This window comes from Phaseolus vulgaris, chromosome 9 (assembly GCF_051622355.1).
Source record: "Phaseolus vulgaris cultivar YP4 chromosome 9, ASM5162235v1, whole genome shotgun sequence".
In the NCBI taxonomy this organism is placed as follows: Eukaryota; Viridiplantae; Streptophyta; class Magnoliopsida; order Fabales; family Fabaceae; genus Phaseolus; species Phaseolus vulgaris.
The window spans coordinates 36,041,137-36,065,576 of NC_143506.1; the positions used below are offsets into that span (position 1 = coordinate 36,041,137).

General features: G+C 31.9%; 2 protein-coding genes across 2 annotated transcripts; one reads left to right on the forward strand and one right to left on the reverse strand.

Annotated features, from left to right (window-relative positions):
• Nucleotides 1-12,023: 12,023 nt before the first annotated feature.
• LOC137821055 (putative polygalacturonase) lies at nucleotides 12,024-16,184 on the reverse strand. Its single transcript, XM_068625469.2, has 5 exons — nucleotides 15,506-16,184; nucleotides 14,867-14,987; nucleotides 13,947-14,195; nucleotides 13,458-13,611; nucleotides 12,024-12,871 (listed from the first exon to the last, which is right to left on the reverse strand). The coding sequence occupies exons 1-5, from the start codon at nucleotides 15,914-15,916 to the stop codon at nucleotides 12,346-12,348; spliced, it is 1,461 nt and encodes a 486-aa protein (XP_068481570.1). The 5' UTR covers nucleotides 15,917-16,184; the 3' UTR covers nucleotides 12,024-12,345.
• A 6,615-nt stretch (nucleotides 16,185-22,799) lies between these two features.
• Nucleotides 22,800-24,182, forward strand: LHCA6 (PSI type II chlorophyll a/b-binding protein (Lhca2*1)). Its single transcript, XM_068625470.2, has 5 exons — nucleotides 22,800-22,951; nucleotides 23,028-23,198; nucleotides 23,330-23,367; nucleotides 23,444-23,958; nucleotides 24,056-24,182. The coding sequence occupies exons 1-5, from the start codon at nucleotides 22,905-22,907 to the stop codon at nucleotides 24,068-24,070; spliced, it is 786 nt and encodes a 261-aa protein (XP_068481571.1). The 5' UTR covers nucleotides 22,800-22,904; the 3' UTR covers nucleotides 24,071-24,182.
• The last annotated feature ends 258 nt before the right edge of the window (nucleotides 24,183-24,440 follow it).

Consider the following 24,440-nt stretch of genomic DNA (forward strand, 5'->3'; position numbering starts at 1 on the left):
TACCCTTTTCACTCATCCACGTGAAATTCATGACTTTTTTTTAATCTTTTTTGGGGTTTTATGCGTGACATTCATAACCACTACAGATGCTTCTTTACTCTTTCTCAACCATTGCAACGTCATTACACCCACTTCCATATTTGTATTTTCTTCATTTCACTTTTTTTATTATTAAAAACCAATAAATAAATATGGAAAATGACTTAATTCTTATACAATAATTAATAAAAAAAATAAAATAGAATCTCATACTCCAACTTAATTCAAACTTAAAAGAAAAAAATCAGTTATTTTTTATCTTAAAACCAACTAAAGAAACTCATCTTTAACCAGAATTAGAAAAAACCAATATATCAAACCTTGAAAGTTATTTCAACTTTTTTTTATCATGCTTCTCACCTCTTCTATTTTGTAAGAAAAAAAATTGTGCAAATTCGTGTAGTCTTTTCAGTTTTTTTCTGGGTGTTAAGCAATATTCTTTGTATATATTTAGTTTTGAAAACATTTAACTAATAAACTAAGGGAGTTAAAATAGTATAGTAACTGTTTGAAGGAATTTTGACATATCTCAACGTGGCTGATGTTTCACATGATAGAGATGTACATGCTTTGATTGAAGAAAATTTGAGTAAAAAATGAAATTATTTGAAGTAGGTGAAGGAGATTAAATGTCTCCTTGTCATTTTATTTTTTATATATAAAATAAATTGTAAATGCATGAAAATATTGTCACTAGATAAAGAAATTATGTTAAATTTGAACACGTTTTGGAGTGTATTTTGAGTGTCAAAAAATTAGGGTTGTTGATTCTTAGGTACTGTCAAAAAATGTTTTGATGGATTAAAAGATAAAGATGTTTATTAACTATCCATGACCTTGACTTTAGATTAATGCAAAAATTTTCAATGTATTGAAATAAAAATCCCATTGTTAAGATCACCTTATTTAAGATATTTTCTGTTATATCTTTATTTTTATTGGCTCTATTATAGTTTTATTTTTATTTTTTTAAAAATACTTCTAAAAAATATTAAATAAAAAATAAATAAATAATTACTATTTTAACTAAATTAGATAAAAAAAATATTGATATTATCAATTTTAAAATTTAAATAATTGATAGCTAAAAATTTGGTAGTTAATTAAATATTAATTTAAAAATTATTTATCAATAATAGAAATTAATTTAAATATTAGTAATTTTTTTATTCTCTAAAATAAAGAAGAAATATAAAAATAATATTTGAAATCAATTTATTTTTTGAATGCCCTAATGCTTTGTATATTTGTAATTGAGTTCGAATAAGGATGATCTTCTTTCTTTTATTACAAGTGATGGTAGTCCTTTGGTTAAATTGATTAAGTTTGTTATGATAATTTTTTCAATTTGGATGTTATGGCGTATGAGAAATTATACTCGTTTTTAGGACAAGATTGATGTTTCTAGGGTTATTGCAGTTATTAAAGATTTAACTTGTTGTTACGAAGTGAACTTTAAGCCTAACTCAACCCCATAAAACCGGCTCATAGGGTTGAGGTTTGCACCCACTTATATACAATGAAAGACTCTAATCTCTAGTCGATGTGGGATCTCCAACACACCCCCCTCACGCCGAGACTGCCAACTCGTGCGTGGGACTATATATTTTGGGTGGTCCGATAGCGGCCCGATAGCGGGTGGCACGATAGGCCCAACACAAACACTCGCTAGGATAGGCTCGAAATGGCTCTGATACCATGTTACGAAGTGGACTTTAAGCCTAACTCAACCCCATAAAACTGACTCAATGGGGTGAGGTTTGCACTCACTTATATACTATGAAAGGCTCTCATCTCTAGTCGATGTGGGATCTCCAACACACACCCCTCACGCCGAGAGTGATAGATAGAAGCTCGTGCGTGGGACTATATATTATGGGTGGTCCGATAGCAGCCCGATAGCGGGTGGCACAATAGGCCCAACAAATACTCGCTAGGATAGGCTCGAAAATGGCTCTGATATCATATTAAGAAGTGGACTTTAAGCCTAACTCAACCCCATAAAACCGGCTCATAAGGTTGAGGTCTAACAAACAAAATCCAATAATTTAAAATGGAAAATTAAATATGTTAACACCCCCCCTCAAGCTGGGGAGTAGATATTTGTCAGGCCCAGCTTGGATTTGAGAGTAGAGAACTGTGCGGAAGCAAGGGGCTTGGTGAATATGTCAGCAACTTGCATTGCAGAAGTAATGGGCAGCAATTTGAGGAGACCAGAGTTAAGTTTTTCACGAACTAGGTGACAATCAATTTCGATGTGCTTGGTTCGTTCATGAAAAACTTGATTGGAAGCTATTTGAAGGGCAGATTTGTTGTCACAGTACAGGGTTGCAAGCTGGGAGAGAGGAAGATGTAAATCCTGAAGGAGGTAAGACAACCATTGTAGCTCACATGTGGTGGTGGCAAGTGCTCTATACTCGGCTTCAGAGGAGCTGCGGGAGATAGTTGGCTGCTTTTTTGATTTCCATGATATTAGGGAGTCTCCTAAGTAGATGGAATATCCAGTGACAGATTTGCGTGTGGTAGGGCATGTTGCCCAGTCAGAGTCACTAAAACCACAAAGGTGAAGTGAACTAGTGTGAGAAAAATATAGTCCTTCACTAGGGGTGCCCTTGAGGTAACGAAAAAGACGGGAGACAGCTTGCTGATGATGAGTTGTGGGTGCATATATGAATTGGCTTAAATTGTGGACAACGAAGGCGATGTCTGGTCGCGTGTTGGTTAAGTAAATGAGACGTCCAAGTAGTCTTTTGTATTGGGAAGTGGCATCAGCATCGAGAGGTGAGCCTTGGTCGGGAGAGAGACGGGAGGTATGAGTCATAGGAGTGGCCACAGGTGCAGAGTCAAGCATGCCAGTTTCTTGAAGGAGATCAAGAGTATACTTGCGTTGACTTAAATGAAGACCAGTACTATTGCGAGCAATTTCCAGTCCCAAAAAGTAGGTGAGATTACCTAAATTTTTGATCTTGAAGTGATGGTGAAGGGATGCAGTAATTGTATTGATTTCCTCCGTGTCATCACCAGTTAAGACCAAGTCATCAACATAAACAAGAATAACACTGAGTTTATCATTATTATATTTAAGAAAAAGAGAGTGGTCAGCAACAGAGATAGAGTAATTATTTGATAAAAAAAAAGTAGAAAGTTTTGCGTACCATTGACGACCAGCTTGACGAAGACCATACAAAGACCGTTGAAGCTTGCAAACATGCTGGGGAGAAGGAAGAGAGAGACCAGGTGGGGGGGGGGGGGGGTGTCATGTATACCTCTTCATGGAGATCACCGTGAAGAAAGGCATTATTGACATCAAGTTGTTTTAAAACCCAATTTTTGGTAGTGGCAACAACAAGGAGAAGGCGGACGGTAGTGAGTTTAGCAACATGTGCAAAAGTGTCTAAGAAATCAAGTCCTTCAAGTTGGGTGAACCCTTTGGCAACAACTCTAGCTTTATGGCGCTCAACAGTGCCATCAGAATGATATTTAATTTTATATACCCATTTACAACCAATAGTTTTCTTTCCTGGAGGGAGAGGGGTAAGTTGCCAAGTATTGTTAGCAGCAAGAGCTTGAAGCTCAGCTTGCATGGCAGATTGCCAAGAAGCATGTTTGGAGGCTTCGGTATAGGTGCGAGGTTCAGGATGAGAATTGATAGAGGAAATAATATTTCTAAAATTAGAAGATAAGGAATTGTAAGACAAGTAATTATGAATAGGATATCTACTACTTACAATGTTGGTTGCTGTGTGGAAATCGGCAAGATAGGCAGGTTGTCGGTGAGGACGAGTTGATCTTCTTGGAAATTGGGGTGAGGTGCTTCATGGAGGTGCAAGAGGTGATGAAGTTGGTGGAGGTGCAGTGTTGGATACAGGAGCAGAGACATTATTTGCCGGAAGATCAGAGGATAATAAGGCTGGTGGAGGGGCAGTATTGGGTGCAGGAGTAGAGGCACACGGCTCGGCAGGAGGTGCAGTATCAGAAAAAAAATCAAAAGCAGAATTATATGCGTTAGAAATAGGGAGAGATAAAGTGTTGGGGTCCCTAGGCAAGCCACTATCCAAGGTGCTCTGATACCATGTTACGAAGTGGACTTTAAGCCTAACTCAACCCCATAAAACCGGCTCAATGGGGTGAGGTTTGCACCCACTTATATACTATGAAAGGCTCTCATCTCTAGTCGATGTGGGATCTCCAACACTTGTCTAGTGGGAAAATCGTTTAAAGTTTCAATGAAGAATGATATGATGGATTTCAGCGTGATTAAGTTTTTTGGTATTAATACTTGTACGGGTAAAGTTTTTCGTCCTTTTCCTGTTAAATGGGAGTTTCCTTCACTAGGCTGAGTTAAAATTAACACTGATGGGGCTGCTAGGGGTTATCCAGGTCTTATCACTTGTGGAGATATTTTTCGTGGGAGTATGGGGAAGTTTATTGGAGCTTTATGTGTTTTTCTTGACGTCCAAACTGTTTTGGTTGCCGAATTTTATGGAGTTATATATGCTTTGGAGGAAGCTCAAAAGTTGGGACTTACTAATTTTTGACTGGAAGGTGACTTTGCCTTGGTTTGTACTACGTTTACGGCTAGGACAAATGTTCATTGGATGCTTCGTAATCGATGAAATACTTGTCTTAATTACTGTGGAAAAATTAGGTTTAGGGTTACTCATATTTTTCGTGAAGGGAATGCGTGTGCTGATAAGTTGGCTAATTTAGAATTTATTCATAGAGAATTCTTTCATTGATATAATAAGTTTTCATCTAGTCTGTTTTTAGATTTTTTTATTAATATGTATAGTCTACCTATGTATCGTTTTTGTTAACATATGAGTTTTGGTATAGTCCTCTCATATTTTTGTATTTTTTTTTTCTTTTTTTAATAATACGTTTTTCATGTGATAACAAATGATTGTTCACTACAAAAAAATCATGAAATAAAAACCAATTTTTAGAAACAAAAAATAATTAGTTGCTATAATGACTAAATTAGAGACTATTTTAGAGATTAAAAAAATGATTTCTAAATTATTTTTTATTATTATTAAATGGTTTCTAAATTGGTATCTAATTAGCAACCAAGATTTTTGCTACCAAATTTAGAAACTAAATAATTGGTAGTTAACATGAAAAAAAAAACTATTCTTAAATAGTGCGAGAATTTTAAATATACCCAAATAAATAATAACTCCAAAACAAATTTTCTACAAAATATTTAAGTTAAAGAGCAATTTATTTCTTCTTTATTTATTAGTTATAAATGTTTATCTTCTTACTTGTTGTGATTTTTGCTTTTAAACTTAAGAAAATCCTTTACTTTTAGCATATCCATTTGTTATATGTGTTTTATTTATTTTATTTGGATATAATTAACTCTGGATATATTCAATTTAAACGCCATTAAAAACAATTTAATTACTTAAAATGTGAAAAGGAAACAGAATTAAAAATTGAGAGTTTTCCCTACTACATCTGTAAATGAACAAGTCAAACCTACTACTTAAAACAATTGCTGCTACAAGTTGCTGCAGCGGATTAAGTATATAGTTTGGCGTCACCTTCACAAAATTTAGATATTATAATAAACATTTCAAATATATATAGAGGGATATCTGACGTGACTTTTTTAAAATAACCATACATGATAGATAAGTTATATATAATAACTAGTTTAAAAGCTATTTTCATAAAAGAATTCTTAAAAGTCATTCTATATTGATATTTTTTATATTGAGCAATAGTGTAAAATCTAACAAAATAAAGTGTTAGAAAATTATCGTGAGGTCGGTATAGAAATAAAAAAAAATATATGATAAAAGATGCGGACATGAATTAAAGAGGTTCTTGAGAAGAAGTGCTATGAATAATCATTCATTACTCCAATAGTACATGCATGCGTGATTTATGTTAAGAAATTGTCAAACAACTACGCGTCATTTGTTTCAATTATATTTTCTGTTAAACCATGTTTCTTATAATTAAGCAACAACATCTCCGTATCAACTAATGGGATGGGGTGTGTGATGGCGGGTCTTGTAAGTTTAGATCTGATTTACTTGCATTTTATTAGAGGATAAAAATATTTTATATAATATTTTAAATTATCAGTTAGAACTATTCTATCAGATATAACTATTATCGGTTGTAATTGTTTTATTAGTTATAATTGCTCTATCATTTATAAGGCTCGGATACTTCTTTTTAAATGGCGTATCTGTGTCGGACACACGTATCTGCGTCGGACATTCGTAGGATAATTATCGATGAAGTGTTCAATTCAAAAAAATATTTGTTGGATTTTTGAAAATTCTAGCATGGTTCTAACAAATTTTAAAAGGTACAAATACAATAACTTTCTAAAAACTCAAATTTATTGTATAAATTTTTATTATGATTATAAAAATAAGAACAAATTGTTTTGAACCAGTCATGAAAAATATCTTCCTGCTCCCAAAAGAATCTGGAACATACTTTTGCACATAAATATTTATTTTCAATTTATATGATTCAAAATTATATAATATATAGATCTGTGTCCCCGTATCCTACATTTTAGAGATTCTACGTATCCGTATCTATGCTACATATTATAGTTGTTATCAATCGTAACTGCTCTATCAATATCAGTTATTTTTTTTTTATCTTTTTATGTGTTATATAAATATAACTCTCAATAATGTAAGTCTGTTTTATTGGTTGTAATTGTTTTATACATGAGAGAAATAAGAGAAGAAAATAAAGAAAATGATATATTTTTTATTAATCAAGAATTGGTAGAGATTTACATTATTGAGTGTTATATTTGTATAACACATAAAAAGATAAAAGATAATAAACAAAGATAACTTATATTAATAGAAGTAGTTATAACTGATAGCAATTATAACTGATAACAATTATAAATGATAGAACAATTACAAGTGAGAGAACAGTTAAGGTAGTTACAACTTATTGAGATATTATATGAAGTCATTTTTATCATCTAATATATTGAGAAATCTACTTTATAATAGTATCTTTATATGCTTCACAATCTAATCTAAGTTTAAGAAATTTGGGACTTTCCTTTTCGCAATTGCAGGAACTCTTCTGTAAGGATGTCAAGCTACATTTGTTCTCGATGTGTGGTATGGAAACCTATCATGATGAAGTTGATTTATGTGTGTTTTGATTACCAGTAGGGGTAGAACTTTGTGACAAACGAAACATAGTTTCTGTAGCATTTCTATGGGCGTTACTGAGCGTCAAAGATTTGTTTATATCATATTTATACATGCTCGTGTAGGGACTCCCCTTCCTCTCATCGTGGGCTTTAGGAGAAGGTATTAGATAGTTTCTGTATATCTTTTTTATATACTATAAGAAAATCATTAAATAATAATTAAATTTAGAAATAAAAAATAATTAACCAATATATTAATTAGATTAGATATTATTTTAGAGACTAAAAAATTATTAGTATCTAAAATGATTTCTATTATTAAAAAATTTATAAAATAGTTTCTAAATTAGTATCTAAATTAGTTACCAATGTTTTAGTTACTAGTATTTTATATTTTAAATTAGTTACTAAAAGACTAATAGAGACTAATTTAAAATATAAAGTAATAAGTAACTAAAACCTTGGTAGTTAATATTTAGATATCAATTTAAAAACTATTTTATAAATTTTTATTAATAATAGAAACCTTTAGATACTTTTTTTTTGTAAGATGATCTCTAATTTAGTCAAATAGTAATTAATTATTTTGGTTTCTAAAATTAGTTTTATTTAATGTCTAAAAATTTGGCAAATAGTTTGGAAAAAATAATTCTAGTTAAAACAATAGTTAATTTGAATAAATTTTATCAATAATATTTTTTTTTATTGAGTATCATACTAATAAAAAGTACTATAAAATTTCTTTACACATATTCTAATAAGTTGACTTTATGCATACATTTGTGATATTTTAGGGGTTTAAAGAAAAAAAGGTAGCATACTCAACATCATCAAGAGAATAATAAGTCAGAAAACAGAAAGATTTACAAGAAAAGTATCACAAAGTAGGTGAAAATATTTAGTTTTTTCATGATACATGATAGCTAGTAATAATTTAATTTGATTTGATTTGTTAGAGAACATAGTGTATAAAAGCTTTTTATATATTTACGGGTCACTTAAGACTTTACAAGTTATAATTATAGAGAAAAGAAATTGTTATATTTATAGAGAAAAGATTATGCCGATTTTTAAATAACTATCTGCATATATATTCATGTCCCAACTTAGTTAAATTCCTCCTTAGAGTGGACTTCAAGTGATGATATGTGTTCTAAATAATTTATTGTCAATACTTATTTTTTTCATGTTTTTTTAAATAAAGCCTTTCATGTTAGGCATCATTATGCCACTTAAGATCTCAGCTAGACTGACACCTCAAGTAACAACAATCATTTACCATCACATGAAAAAAGTATTATTAAACAAAAGAAAAAAAAATACAAAAATACGGGGGGACTAGACCAAAACTCATATGTTAACAAAAACGATACATAGGTAGACTATACCTATTCATAAAGAATTTTAAGAACAGACAAGGTGGAAGCCTATTATACCAAAGAAAAGATTCTCTATGAAAAAATCCTAAATTAGCCAACTTATCAGCACACGCATTTCCTTTACGAAAAATATGAGTAACTGTAAACCTAATTTTCCCACAGTAATTAAGACAAACATTCCATCGATTACGAAGCATCCAAGGAACATTTGTCCTAGCATTAAACGCAGCACAAACCAAAGCAGAATCACATTCCAGTCAGACATTAGTAAGCCTCATCTTTTGAGCTTCCTCCATAGCATGTATAACCCCATAAAACTCAGCAACCAGAGCCGTCTGAACTAATTATTTTTTATTAGTAAACACATTTTTTTTTGCATGTTTTTGATAACTAATCTTTTGCATGAATAAGTGTTATACATAAAATTGGTTATTTATTCTTTGTTAATAAAAAAATAATAATAAACTTACTTTCCATATTTGACAAATTGTTTTATATTTAAAATTAATAATTATTTTTATGATATGACAGTATACTAGTATTAAAAATAAAATGGTGAAACCTGTCCATAAATTAGAAATCTGAATTTACAGAGAAAATAATTTAGAATTTGTGTATAATTGAGAAGGTGGGGTTAAAGGCTATAAGAGGAAAACTAATAGGTTATCTGGAAATGGACTGAGTCCACTGCATGGCTGTGTAGAAAGAAAAAGGAACAAGTTTTGGTGAAAAATCCAAATTGAATTGAATTAGGTCAACTCCAAAAAAAGAAAGGATTGGTTGGCGTGTAAGTAGGGTTTCCTTAGGCGTTGGCAGCCACAACCAGAAGGCAACAAAGTCAAACGCTGTAGTTTCAATCAGCATTGCGATTTCCATCACGTGCCAATTATCATCTCTTGACATTTCGCACATGCTACATCAAAACCTTCTTTAAATCTTATCTCCAAAACCAATCATAATAACTCTCACTCAACTACTCCCCTGCTTTCGAACACACCAGAATAAACCATACACTATGCACTTATGTTTTCCTAATTTAAAAAAAATATGTTGTTTAAATAAAAAATTAAAATTTTAGAAATTTATGAGAATACTTTAATTATTCAAAGTAGAAAAATGTAAAATTTTATCTGAGTAGAAGTAAGAATTTGATTTTTTTTTTGTATTTTTTCAGCTTAACTCGACTTTGGTTAAGACATAATTGACTTGGTCAAGTTCAATAATTCATGGACTTATCTTCATCTTTATGTTTTATTGATACCAATAAAAGTTTCTTTCAAATTACTTGATTATTATTAAGTTGTTTTTTTCGCTGATGGACGTGAGTGTTACTTATTAATTAGCTTACATAGTCAAACACAAATGTTTTCGATTAACATTAATAAATATGATTTGTAACTCATATAATTCGTGTTAGTTTTCCACCAACATCAATCACATGGGAGAATAAGGTTATTTATTGATCAATATTAATTACGCTTTTCTTCATGAACATGATAAATCTATATTTTTAATGATTTTAGTTGTGACTTTTTTTTAATCAAATGTTAATGAGATTATTTTTGGTTAAAAGTGAGAGACTTTTGCCGACATTTTGATATGAATTATTTTTTAATTAACGATTATTTCTCTATCGATATAGATCTAAACTATTTTTTTATTTAAGTTAGAATTTTCTTATATGTCGATGAATTTATTTTTTGATAAAATAACAATTTTTTTTGGTTGCAATTTGTAGTGATTATTTTTTTTATTGATATTTACATTATTGAAGTGGTCATTTTTCTATCAGGTAGTAATTAAAACACTAAATCTAAATAGAAAATAAAAATTCAATAAATTTAAATTATCTTAAATAAATAAAATAGTTTAAATTTAACATATTTGAATTTTTTACAATTGTTTATGAAACATAAAAGTATTGTCTGTGTTTTATACATGATTTGGTCAAAATTAGTATTTTTAGCAAATTTTCGACTGGTTGGTGAAATGAGAGAGTATATATCTAACCCGTTAGAGATTACAATTTGTTTTTTTTATATTATTTTTATATATTTTTCATCTGATTTTATATAGTTTTCATGATGGCTTGTTGAATTTGTTAGGTATGTAGTTAAAGATATGCAAGTAAGGCTTAGTTATGAGATTTTGGAAAGAAAAACATTTTGTCAAATTTGACACTAAAATTAATATCACGTTTAAAGAACATGAATCATATATAGTAAGAAAAACTACTTCACTATGTATTATATACTATTCATAAACACTTATAAAAAATAAATAAAAATGAAATAATTGTTTTTTTAAAGACTAAATTAGTTTTTGGTAAGCCATCATCATAAACCAACATAATATAACAAAACATTTATTGAAAGAAACAACATTTATTCAGAGGTTAAATGAATACTCGTGTGAGGAAAAAACTATAGAGGTATGTAAATGAGGTGGGTATTTTTAAAAAATATTCTTCAAAAGTATTTAATCACTGCATAAGACATAGGTATTTTGTTTAGAAACTATGAGGTGCAAGAAGAAAAAGCCTTTTATTCATTGACATGTAAGGGTCCAAACCAAACACCCGAATTGTTATCTTTTTCTGCTCCTTCGAATTAAAAAAAAGTGACATGCATTGTTTCTTTATTCAAAATCAAGATAATATATATATATATATATATATATATATTTTGAAGTATTTGTTCTCTACATTTTGAAGTGAATTTTAATAGCCACTTTAATTAAAATAATAATAAACAAAAAACTCTCCACTCTCTCCTTCCTTCCAAATAAACAAAATTTTAACTTTCGCCTCTTTATTGCTATAAAAAAGTTTGACAAAATAAAATTAAAACATCAGTAAATAAAGTATAATTACTTGCATTTCATAGAACATTATGAAGTATAGTGAAATTATGATATGAATTAAACTTTTTCACAAAAATATTGAATTAATATAAGCATAATAAGAGGGTAAAATACATTCTCTAGTCTTTCCAATTTTAAGACATTTAAAAAACTAATTTCGATAATCACTACAATAAAATTATTAAATAACAATCAGATTTAGAGACAAAAAATAATAAATAATTATATTGACTAAATTAAATACTATTTTAAAGACTAAAAAAGTATTGATATCTAAAGTGATTTTTATTATTTATAAAAAAAATATAAAATGATATCTAAATTAGCTACTAATATTTTAATTAATAATATCTTAGATTCTACATTATGATTAGATTCTACATGATTAAATAATAATTTAAAAACTATTTTATAATTTTTTTACTAATAACAAAAATCATACTAATAATATTTTTAGGTTTTAAAATAATCTTTAATCTAGTAAAATAATAACTAATTATTTTAATTTTTAAAATTAATTTATATTTAATAAAAAAATTTGGGCATTATTTCAAGATATCTGGATATTGACTTCTAAGTAACTTCGTAAATAAAAACAAAATCGCTCCTTTATTCTATTCTAGACTGATATCACATTATTGTCTCCCTCTCCGAAAGATAGCAATAAATCCTCAAAGATGAGCACGCAGCTTATGGGTTGTGTAATTCTGGAAAATTTATGTAAGCATCTGAAAAATTTCCCTATTTACAACTCATGACCTAAGAAAGGTAACTAACAATCTTGGTCATGCATGAACAAGATAACTTCCTTCCTCTCATGCTTTCATTGAACACACCCTTTATATACACACGCACGCACATCTCACTGCTTCCAACCCGTGACATCAATTGAGTTTGGAACACAAGAAAACCTCAAATTTCATAATCTATGTCTGTCACATTCTGTGAAGCAGCATGCTTAACAAGCTGCCCTTGCTCATTGTACCGATCAAAGTTGTCACATGGAGCAGGAGAGATGGTCCCTATTACCTGACCTTGCACAAAGGCACACTGGAAGATATGCTTCTTCTTGTAGGTTATGCCAACCTTCATGTCCTCGAATGTCACATTTCTTATTGGAATCTGTTCACTGCCTTGGATTCGAACTGGCACACGAACTCCTTGCCCACGGATATTGATGAAGCTTATGTCTCTGAGAATTGGAAGTGCTTTGGGATCGTATCCACCACCAGGGTGCTCGTTGTAATCTGTCTTTATCACAATTCCAACACGCACGTTTTTGAAAACTAGGTTCCTGTAAGTTATTTGGCGCACATATCCACCTCTTCCTGGTGCAGTCTTGATTCTCATGGCACGTCTTGATTCCCATACGAGGACGTTCTCCACCAGCACGTTGGATACCCCACCAGACATCTCACTGCCTATTGAGATGCCAGCACTGTTGCATTTCACACAGAATTGTCCCAAGTTAATTAGTATTTAACTGTGAAGACCTTAGCACATGAGAAGACTGTAATGAATATGCAGTTGTTAAGTTGGGATTGATTTTTCCAAAAGGACAGTTAACTATAAATGTTAACATAAAGTTTCTTCATTAGTTAAATCAATTTATGTAACAGTTTTAAGAGAAGTTAGAAGAAAGATCCACAAAAGTTGAAGTGTATGAGCACATCAGGTCATTTAACATGTGATACGTTTCTTAATCAGCAATCTAAGATACAAATAAAGATAAAGCAATATATGGCTGCAGCCTGTGAGCAAGCATGATCAATAAGATGCTGAATGACATGCAACAAGTGTTAATCAGAAGATATGCTGTTTCGCATTTGTTTTGCATAGATTAGGATCTGTTTATAGTATTCCTGATTTAGGTTGTATAAATCAGGAACTAGAATATCTGTCATTAATTACTGTAACTATGTTTTCTCTGTTTACGGAGAAATACAGAATGGTAAAAGGCAGGGAAAGCCAATTTTTGAGACATACAACAAGTACAAGTGGCTCGAGTTAGGAATTCACTTCACCTGACATTAGAGCGAACAACAAGGTTTCGAATCACTATATTCCTGGAAGGTCTTCCATAAGTAATTCCATATTGATCCCATCCACTTTTTATTGCAATTGCATCATCTCCCACACTTATGTAACAGTCCTCTATCAACATATCTTCACAAGAATCTGTTCATATTATAGAAACTTAGACTTCTGAAAATTATTCATACTACAATAACAAACTGAACATGTAATCAAACACATATAATCCAGAGAGCATTCCAGATAATATTTTGTCATGGTAACTGGACCATTTGCCAGATGATGTATTAACAGATGAAAAGATAGTAAGCCAGATCATGTAACCTCTTTAAACTTCGTTTATTTTGAAGCTCTCAATATGAAAGCCTCTCCCATCATGAACATTACATAAGTAAATTAATGGAGAGGATATAGAAATAACCAGCACATCATATATTAAGATATGAAATATGTTGTAGCTTTTAGTAGAAGACACTTGCCAGGATCTATGCCATCGGTATTTGGAGCATGATATACAGGAGCCAATATGGTAACGTTTTTCACTGTAACATTTTTGCAGTCATATGGATGAAGTGTCCAAAAAGGAGAGTCACGCAAAGTAATATTTGATATCACAATGTTACTAGACCATAATATCTGAACAAGTGGCCCCCTAGTGTGGTTCAGAAGCTTTTGGCGATATTTTGTCCACCATGTTTGTCCCTGCCCATTTATGGTACCATTATGCCCTGTAAAGAAGATGAAACATAGAGAGCAAATATTGCACAAAGAAAAGTAAAAGGGATCAGTACTGTGGCAGTCAATTTTGTTTATCCTGATCATGTCAGGCTCCTAATTAGTTCACCTTAATTACAAGTTCTGTGAGCAGCTCTACATAGTTTATGCAATGTGTACAAGTTAACTTCAAATAAACAAACGACCTTTACTTACTGACATACTTGTAGCGGCCTAAAATATGGCAATTGGGATGGTTGATCAAACCATCAGTTTCTGATTCATGAAGAGTGGTGATACTAAACAATTGGGTAGATCAATACCACACGAGGAAGTTTAAAAATAAAAGGATATGTTAAAAACACTAAAACTGGTTTCCCACTATATATCTAAACAGTGTAGATTCATATAAATAGACAAACTTGAAAACTCACCTACATTGGTAACCTATTCTGTCCAAAAGCAGAATTTATAAAATACAGTGCTCCATTAGCTAAAACCTTCAAACTATTTGGTATCACAAAAAGTTGAACAGCATTATTTTCTTTGAGACTCTAACATCAAGGGTTTAATTGACAATCTTTTTAATTTCCTTCTTCTCTTTAACATATAACAATTAGGTTATATTTTGATACTACGTATAAATCTTGTCCTCAAGAGAAGATGATGACTTTTTTATCCTGACCTGTTATGACAACATCTCTAAGATTTTGGCCATGAATCAAACTGGTATATCGAGGCCCAGGATGCTCCCTTCCATACCCATAAGAAGGCAATGCAGGCATCAGTGGCCAATACTTTTCGTCCTGCAAATCATCACACAAGATCACAAATATAAAAAGTAAGTAAAAAAAGTTTTAGTTTAATCAAGTGAGTGAGGAACAGTAGGACTGAAAAGGTCAATGATAAAATACAGCAGAATGTATATTATGGTAAAATACCTTAGTCATCGCAACAGCTTTTATGGTAAAATTACAAGTGAATACTGACTTTCTTTTCTATTTCATTTTCAGCTTATTTTTTCCCACCTCTCTTCCCTTTTTTTTTTTTATCAATTTCTGTCTATTTTTGTTTTGTTTTCTCCTTTTCAGTCCTCAATCCACCACAAAATAGGTGGACATTTATGATATAGTTCTTCTTTTTCAGACACAAACTAGTTCGAAACACATTACATCACGCGGATTAACTCTTTCCATCAATACCAAGTAGAATTTACCTTGATCTTTAACCAGTACAAAACCATTTCAGTGTCGTTATCATTATATCAAGGTTATACTAGTACTATTGAATTCAGATTTGAAAGAAAAAGAACAAAAAAACCCACCTGAATTGCAAGTATAACAGCATCACGAGCAAGAAAAAGAGTCATGTGACTGGTGAGGTTGAAGGGTGCAGTGAGCCAACGTCCAGGTGGCACACTGAGTTGGCCGCCACCCTTATTCCCCAACTTGGAGATGGCTCTAACGCCTCTCTCAAACGCCTCAGTGTTGAGAGTAACGCCGTCACCGACCCCACCAAACTCAGTCAAACAGAAAACCACCGGCCGCAGCTTCGGCGGCGGCTGCACCGGAACACCACCCAGCACCAGAAACCCGCTGATCGTGTTCCTCTGCCACACGAAAAGCGAGGTCAGCGCCGCCAGCCAGAGGAACGCGAAGAGGGTCTTGTGGGAAGCGAAAGGTGGCGTTTTGGGGTTGAGGAGGAACCAGCCGAGCACCCCTGAATTCTCCACCATTGTTGGGAACTGGTTACGTTACGTGGGTTGCTTGGAAAACTGTCGTTCGCTTTGAATAAGGAAGTGGGGTTGCGTTGCGTTACTTACGTGGGTTGGTTTTTTGGTTGTAGTAGTCAGAATTGGGTGATGATATATGAAGTGCATTCAAAGCCAAGCACAGTGATAAGTGATAGAACAACTGCAACTGAAACCGAAAGATATGTGTTTCCTAGGACAATGATACAACAATTGCAATTTGCTGCTTCAGGATTTGGAGTTCCTCGTTGTCAAACAATAAGATAATACATACGGTTATAAAAAATAATAACTGTACATTCTCTTTTTAAAATTAAACCATTTTATGCTTCACAATTAATATGTTAATGATAATAGTGTTGATTATTTATTCAGGTAAAATATTCATGACAATTATTTTATGGTTAATAGAAAATGTTCACACATTTTAATGATCATAGTACCTGTATTTATTTATTTTAGAATATTAATGACTAGGATTAACACTTGTTATATGTCAATTAGATATCTTATTAACAATCACAACAACCATTCAATAAATACTAACATTAGAGATCAAACTAGTTAATTATTATATGAAATAAATTAGACATAATTTAATAAACTAAAAAAATCATTAGTATTTAAAGTAATTTTTATTATCAATAAAAAATTATAAGTAATTTTTAAATTAATATTTAATCATTTATTTATTTTTGTATTGTATTTTAATATATGAACTAAATTAGAGATAATTTAATAAACAAAAAAATTATCATCAAAATTTATAAAGTATTTTTTAAATTAATATTTAACCATTAATAATCAAGTTTTAGTTATTAAGTATTCTAAATTAGTTCTTGTTAATATTTTAGAAACTAAATTAAAATCTAAAATATTAATAGTTAAAATTTTGATAACTAATTTAAATATCAATTTAAAAATTATTTTATAATTTTTATTAATAATAATAAAAATTTATATTAAATTAATTTTTTTTTCTCTAAATTTAGTTGTTATTTAATGATTTTTGTTATAGTAAATAAGTTAAAAACTATTAACTTTTTTATAAAAAAAATGTTTAATTTTGAGAAATAAAAACTTTAATTGACGATTGGCAAAAAATTATGGAAGTAACGGGATGAAATTCTACCATAAAAAATTATATATTAAATGGTTAAACAAAATATATAACTATGAAGGAGAAATCATAATCCAAATTTATTTAGAAATAAATACTCTATAGGGTTAGTTTTAATCAAACTATTCTAAGTTATATAAATTTGTTCATAAAGTAAAGAAAAAAATAATAATATTAAAAACCATTATCTTCTCCATTTTCTAGGTAGAGGATGTTGGAGAAGTTCGTCCCAACACATTTTCATGCAGGTTAGTTCACCAAATTCGTGTATGTCTAATTCGTAAGAAATGCAAATTATTTTATTTAGAAAGTCAAATTCGAGTTTTACATCATGTAATCGTTGGAACCACTAAAATAAATATGCTGAATATACAATCTTAAATAAAAGAGTTTTCTTGCAACATGTTATGAATAAGACACTTGTTAAGATTATACAAAAATTTCGATGTTATAATGGTGAAAGTGACAAAGCAACTTGGTTTTCTTAGAAAGCAATTTATTTACGTCATGTGATCGAGACCGATTAATATTAGATACATTTTTACAAGTTAAACACTTTTTTTTGAAGATTTAATTCTTGGAAGGTGAGTTTAATATACAACATAAAATATATTTATAATCACTAATTAAAAATTAATAACTAGTATAGAATAAATTACACTTGAACTTTAGTACATCTCTCACATGTATAATTATTTAGAACATTTACACCATGTATTCCTAAGCTCTAAAAAACATCTAAATCTTTGTAAGAAAATTATGTTTATGACATAGATGTGATTGTTAACGAGTTTTTTCTTCTAAAAAATGTTTCCATCTACTTTGTTAACCTAACATATGGTGGATAGGAAGAAAAAGAATTGCAACCCACTTAAGCTCTTTTTGTAGAATCTACATCTAATGTTGAAGTTATTTCTTTATAATGGGTACCAATTTGTGTGGAAAAATTCATCTTGTTAATTGTGTTTAGAATAGTGTTTAATGAAATGTGACCATTAAGAGTAATATCTCATTCCATTGTTAATGTGAGAAAAAATAGTAAAAAAAATAATATTATCATGGAAGACTCCTAAAATTTAAATATATATATATATATATATATTGAAAAGAAAAACAAATTTAAATTAATCTCTTTTCCATTTGGAGTTTCATCATTAACGATTAATTTGGGTGATGTGAAAAAGATAATTGAAAATGAGTATTGAAGATGAACATAAAAAAATAGAACTTGGTAAAACGAATACAAATTTGAAAGTGATGGAAGGAAGTTGCTAAAGTGATTGAAAAACTTATTTATCATTCACAATTTTAATTGTAGTAATTGTTGTTTAAATTTTATTTCCTGCAATTATATTTAAGTGAGAAGTCAACTGTACAATTCTTATTTTAATTGCATATGGTTATTATTTAATCGGCTTACTAATACTTTTCCTTTTGCTTCTACTTTTTAAATTAAAATATTTAATTTCATCTTAATATTTTTTTTTAAAGTTCAATAAAGTCCTTTATATTTTAAAAGTGAATCAATTATCCTATTTCTATCTTATTAGTTTTAATGGTATTAAGAAGTTTTGTCCGCCGTTAATGGTTAAAGATGTAAATGACACAAATCAATATTATAACCTGTATTGCACAAAATGTTCGAGACCTCGATTTAGGTATTTGGGAGAGGTCAGTTCGGTATTTGGGTCCAAAAAATGGGTCGTGAGCTCCGTTCAGATGTTGGTCAGTCCATAAAAGGTAGTTAAAATAAAAGTTAAAGAAATATTTTATCTGATATCATATTATTCTGAAGATAAAAGATATAATTGTTATTGTTTAAATCTGTTATGATATTATTCTGAACATGAAAGATATAATTATCATTGTTTAAATCTGTTATCATATTATTCTGAACATGAAAGATATAATTATTATTGTTTAAATCTGTTATCATATTATTCTGAACATGAAAGATATAATTATTATTGTTTAAATCCGTTATCATATTATTCTGAAGATGAAAAATAGAATTGTTATTGTTTAAATCTGTTATCATATTATTTTGAAGATGAAAGATATAATTATTATTTTTTAAATATGTTATCATATTATTCTGAATATGAAAGATATAATTATTATTGTTTAAATATGTTATCATATTATTATGAAGATAAAGAGATATTTTATCTTTTGTGATAATATGCAAGTTAGTTATATATTAATTAATACATGTTAGTTACATATTAATTAATAGTTGTTGAGAATAAAAGATGAGCACCCGAGAATAATGATGGTACACATGTTAAAAGAATGTTTTCCTGCTGTTAGCACTTGAAGATAAGTGGTGTCCGTTAGCAGGTGGTTTTTCTGTTATTAATTTTATACTTTTAGTAGAGATTATATTGTCGTGAGTGAAAGTTGTTAAACGAGTAAGCTATAAAAGGGGCTTGAGACCCTAAGTAAATGTATGTTATTTTTGAATACTAGAATGAAATTGAATACTTATCTTATTTTCGTAAGCTCTCACTAACTTGATCGTCGGGGTGTGATCAGCCACTCTCCAGTGCAACTAGATTGACCTAATCGATTTGATATGTGTATCGATCAGACATAAACCCAACTAGATTTGACCCGACCTAATCAAGTCTGTCTTAATCTCTCCTGAGTCCTACTCAACCTAGACCCAACTGGACTCAAATTGATCTTGGCCCGATCTAACCTAATATCGATCAAATTTGACCCGACCTAAACCCAACACAACTCTAATGAATGTGGGGTCATACCGACTCAGCTCGACCTAGAAATAGGTTGACTCAACTTAACCTAACATGGATACTCAACTTAACTTGACATGGTCCTAGCCTGAAATGTCTTCGAGACCAAAAAATAAGCCCAACTCGACTTGGTTTGACCTGACCCAACCCATATTGATCTCATCTAGACCTAGATCTGACTCAACACGACTCGACCTACACTCAGCCTGACTAGACTTGGTCTTACCTAGGTCCTGCCCAACTCGATTAAACACGACCGAACTCAATGTAAACTTGACTTGATATCACAAGCCAATAACGACCCAACTTGAATTGACAATACCTAACCCTGTTTGTTTAAAGTTGGAACCGGGCTGACTTTGCTCAACGAAGGTTTGGCTAAACTTGAGTCCGAAAAGTATTTTCCTGCTATATCTTATATCTATAGTCTTTTTGCTTAGGTGTATCTCTTTCACATTTAAGAAAAGTCTGAAATCTCGATTTGTTTATTGGTGGAATACTAGTCAATCCAAAATTTTCTTGAATGATATTAAAGAAAAGAGTATTCTAAAAATATTCATAGAAGAACTGTTTGAACACACCCCACACTTTTCCGACCCTTATAACTTCTACCCCAAACTACCTTTCCATCCATTCCCACCCTGTCCATTTGTTTTCCTTGAACCACTCCTCTTGACTCTCTCCCTAAAACATCAATTTTTTCCCTCATGCCTCATGTGCTCTTAAACATTCTCCCAACTAGGCCAATTCTTTTCGCAACCCACCCACCAAAAGCTTCAACTGCTTCCCACACCCCTTATTCAACTTCTACCCCAACCTACGTTACTAACGAGTCCTACCTCATCCATGTGTTCGCCTCAAGCCACTCCCTATGACTCTCTCATTAAAATATAAAAAATTTCCCTCATGCCTCATATGCTCTTAAATGTTCCCCCAATGGGCCAACACCTTTTTGCGACCCATCCACCAAAAACTATAATTGCTACTCATACCCCTTATTCGACAATTTCTTTCCTGGATCTCTATATCTTTTGGATTTAGAAATGATTTCCAAAATATAGAATTCGGAATACAAAGTTGGTTTCCAAGTTTTACAATTCGGAAGCTAACTTTGTATCCAAAATCTACAATTTGGAAATCATTATAACTTTTAAATTTTAGAATTTGGAATACAAAGTTGCCTTTTGAATTCTACAATTCAGTATGACTTCTGAATTCTAAAATTTGAAATACTGTCTGCACTAGAAGGAAGAAAATGATGGAGGGTGCATGAACTTAGACTTAATTTTTAATTTCATTAAGAGTAAATATGACTTTTTCACCAAAAGTATGGAGGTGCGAAAAAGAAACATGGAGGTGGAAGAAATTGCGCCCTTTTTCAAGTTCTACCAAGCCTTAACCAAACAACCCAACCCATCTTTTCCACACCAAAAAATACCCCTCTCCCATTACTCCACCCATGTTAAGCCCAACACCTCACCCAATTCTTGAGGAGAAGGTTCAACTTTCGGAAGATGGACTGTTTCTTCCTGCACCTCCATACCTTCTTCTCTCACCTCCATAAATTTTTGAATTTTCAAAAATGTCTCTCTATAATATTTCGGATTACATAATCCGAAATTCATTTTTCAAATTTATAATTAGCTTCTGGATTATGTAATCCGGAAGCCTTTTTTTAGATGCATTATTACTTTCCGGATTACATAATCCGAAAGTCTTATTTAGCTTCAAGATTATGTAATCTGGAAGTCTTTTTTCAAATGTATTCTGGATTACATAATCCAGAAACTAGTTTATGGGGTGACAAAAAAAGACGTTGATAGTGGCATCACTCACTCAAGGCCCACCAGGAAGTTACCAAGCCTTAATGGTTTCAGGGACTATAAGTTTGACTGGTCTATGCAACAATGCTGTTATTTATATTCTAAACCTTAGAATAAAAATCCGGTGTCATAATTCAAAGTTATTTCAATACATACAAGCTGTTTATAAAACAAATCTCAAAGTAAAATGAGTATATGATAAATCTTTAAATAAAATGAGGAAGAGAAGATAAGTTCTAAATCTAATTCAAAAACTCTAAGTATCCCCTCGATATCACGTTCTTGGGAGTTAATTTGTTTTTAGAAATCTTTGCCAAATTGATGCAACAGATTGTTCGTATTCTGGAATCGGATTTGCGGTTCAATATGTTAAATATATTGTTTCTACCAGGGAGATGAGACGTAGAGAACTATTGAAGTCTTCTTCTCCTTTCTTCGGTCGGTCAGGTTGCTGGGTGATGAACTGAGATTCTTCTCGTCCTTTTGCTTCTCTTTCGGCACTCGATCTCAGGTGAATACCGAATGGTGGGGGTACCTGCGAAGGCACTCCGACGTTCAAGTCAGTAAAGCGGGTGATGATGTTCTGGTAAGTGAATAGTAATAAATGACGTACATTTCTCCTTAGGATGCGTGCTATTTATATTATTTTAATGGGCCTACCTTGTTGGGTCTGTTTATCGAAGTGGATCTTGCTTAGGGTTGTATTACCTAATTCTTAATGGCGGATTAACTTCACTGACCTTGGTTTGAGCATTAACGGTAATGTGGGTCGGCCGTCGGCCAGGTTTCCATGATCCCGGTCATCTCGGCCAAGTCTCTAAGGTCTCGACCAGGTTTCCCTGGTCTCGATCAGGTTTCCCTGGTCTCGATCAGGTAAATTGTCGGCTTCGTCGTCTCGGCCAAGTATCTTAGGTCTCAGTCAGGTTTTCCTAGTCTCGGTCAGGTAAACCAGGTCTTAGACAGCCAAGTGAGTCTCGGTCAGGAAGACCAAGGGTCGGTCTCGCCCATACCGATACATATATAAATTAATTTTTGAAACTATTTTACCAACATTTTTAAAGAAAATATAATAAAATATTTCTCTAAAAAATATAATTTTATTATCTAACTTACCACGAAACTCCTATATACACGCCACGTGTGGGTTTCATATACCATTGAACCTCATTTCATATTTTATCCATCATCTGGATATAGCAGATAAAGCCTCTGAAAACACATGACCCTTCTGGTGTATTGTTTCATTCCACACAACACTTTCTCTCATCTCATTCATGGCTTTAGCACTTTCCTCCACCGCATTGTCAACTCTTCCAAACAGGTCTTTCCCTTTTGTCTCAACCACCATTCTGTTGCTGTTTCTCCTTAACTCTCTCTGTATTTTTCTTTGGATGCAGAGAAATACGTCAAAAGGTTAATTTGCCAGAAAGAACAGGTACATGGCTGGGTTTGAGCAGAAGAACAACTGCAAATGCAACAAAAGGAGTTTCAGCCGTGTGTGAGCCTCTTCCTCCAGATAGGCCATTGTGGTTCCCTGGTAGTTCACCACCCGAGTGGCTTGATGGCAGGTATATCAAAAGTTTTTGCAGTCAATTCATAGTTTAATTTGTAATTACACTACTACATCAAAATTTAACTGCTAAGTGCGTGTTTAATTGCTTAATTTGACTTAATTGCTTAAATTTTGTGTCTGTTGCAGTCTTCCTGGTGATTTCGGTTTTGACCCTCTTGGATTAGGTAACACTACACAACGTTGTACTGTGTTGTGTTGTGTTTAACTAAAACTGATGTTGTTGTGTTTGTGTGTGGTTAGGGTCTGATCCAGAGTTGCTAAAGTGGTTCGCTCAGGCAGAACTGATGCATGGAAGATGGGCAATGCTTGCAGTGTTTGGAATTCTGATTCCGGAGTTGCTGGAAAGAATTGGTTACGTTGAGAACTTCAACTGGTACGATGCTGGCGCGCGAGAGTACTTTACAGACCATACAACCCTGTTCGTGGTGCAAATGGGCCTGATGGGCTGGGTCGAGGGTCGAAGATGGGCCGACATGCTTAACCCAGGATGCGTTGACATTGAGCTCAAAGTGCCTCACATTACGCCCCCGAAGCCCGATGTTGGGTACCCGGGTGGGTTGTGGTTTGACCCGATGATGTGGGGTCGTGGGTCACCGGAGCCGGTGATGGTGTTGAGAACGAAGGAGATAAAGAATGGAAGACTTGCGATGCTGGCATTTGTAGGGTTCTGGTTCCAAGCTATTTACGTTGGGGCAGATCCCGTTGAAAATTTGATGGCTCACCTTGCTGATCCTGGTCACTGCAACATTTTCTCTGTAATTTTCTCTTCCTTCTTTTATTCTCTTCAAATTTTCCTAACAAAACTTCAAATACAAATACCTATTCTGAATTTTGTTTCCCTTCAAAATGCAGGCTTTCACGCGGTAGTGCTATATATAAGGTTGAAGAAAAGAGGATATGAATCTGGAATCAACTGTTATTTACTTTAAACATCTACTTCTTCTTTTTCTTCTAAATCTGAACTTTACAATTCACACAAGTTTTGATTTTTTTTTTTTAATATTTATTCTCTGGAATAAAATTCAATTCCATATTATTTAGATATTATTCAATTCGTTTTTTTTTCTTTTACTAGAATAGGGTAGCTTTTAAAAAATTATAAATTTGTGTAAGTCTGGCACGATAAAAAAGTCATGTCAAGTTGGCATAACTTTGTCACCTTAACTTGAAGTCGTGCTAAATTGATACGACTTCTGCCACGTCAACCTGAAGTCGTCCTAAGTGAACACGACTTTGT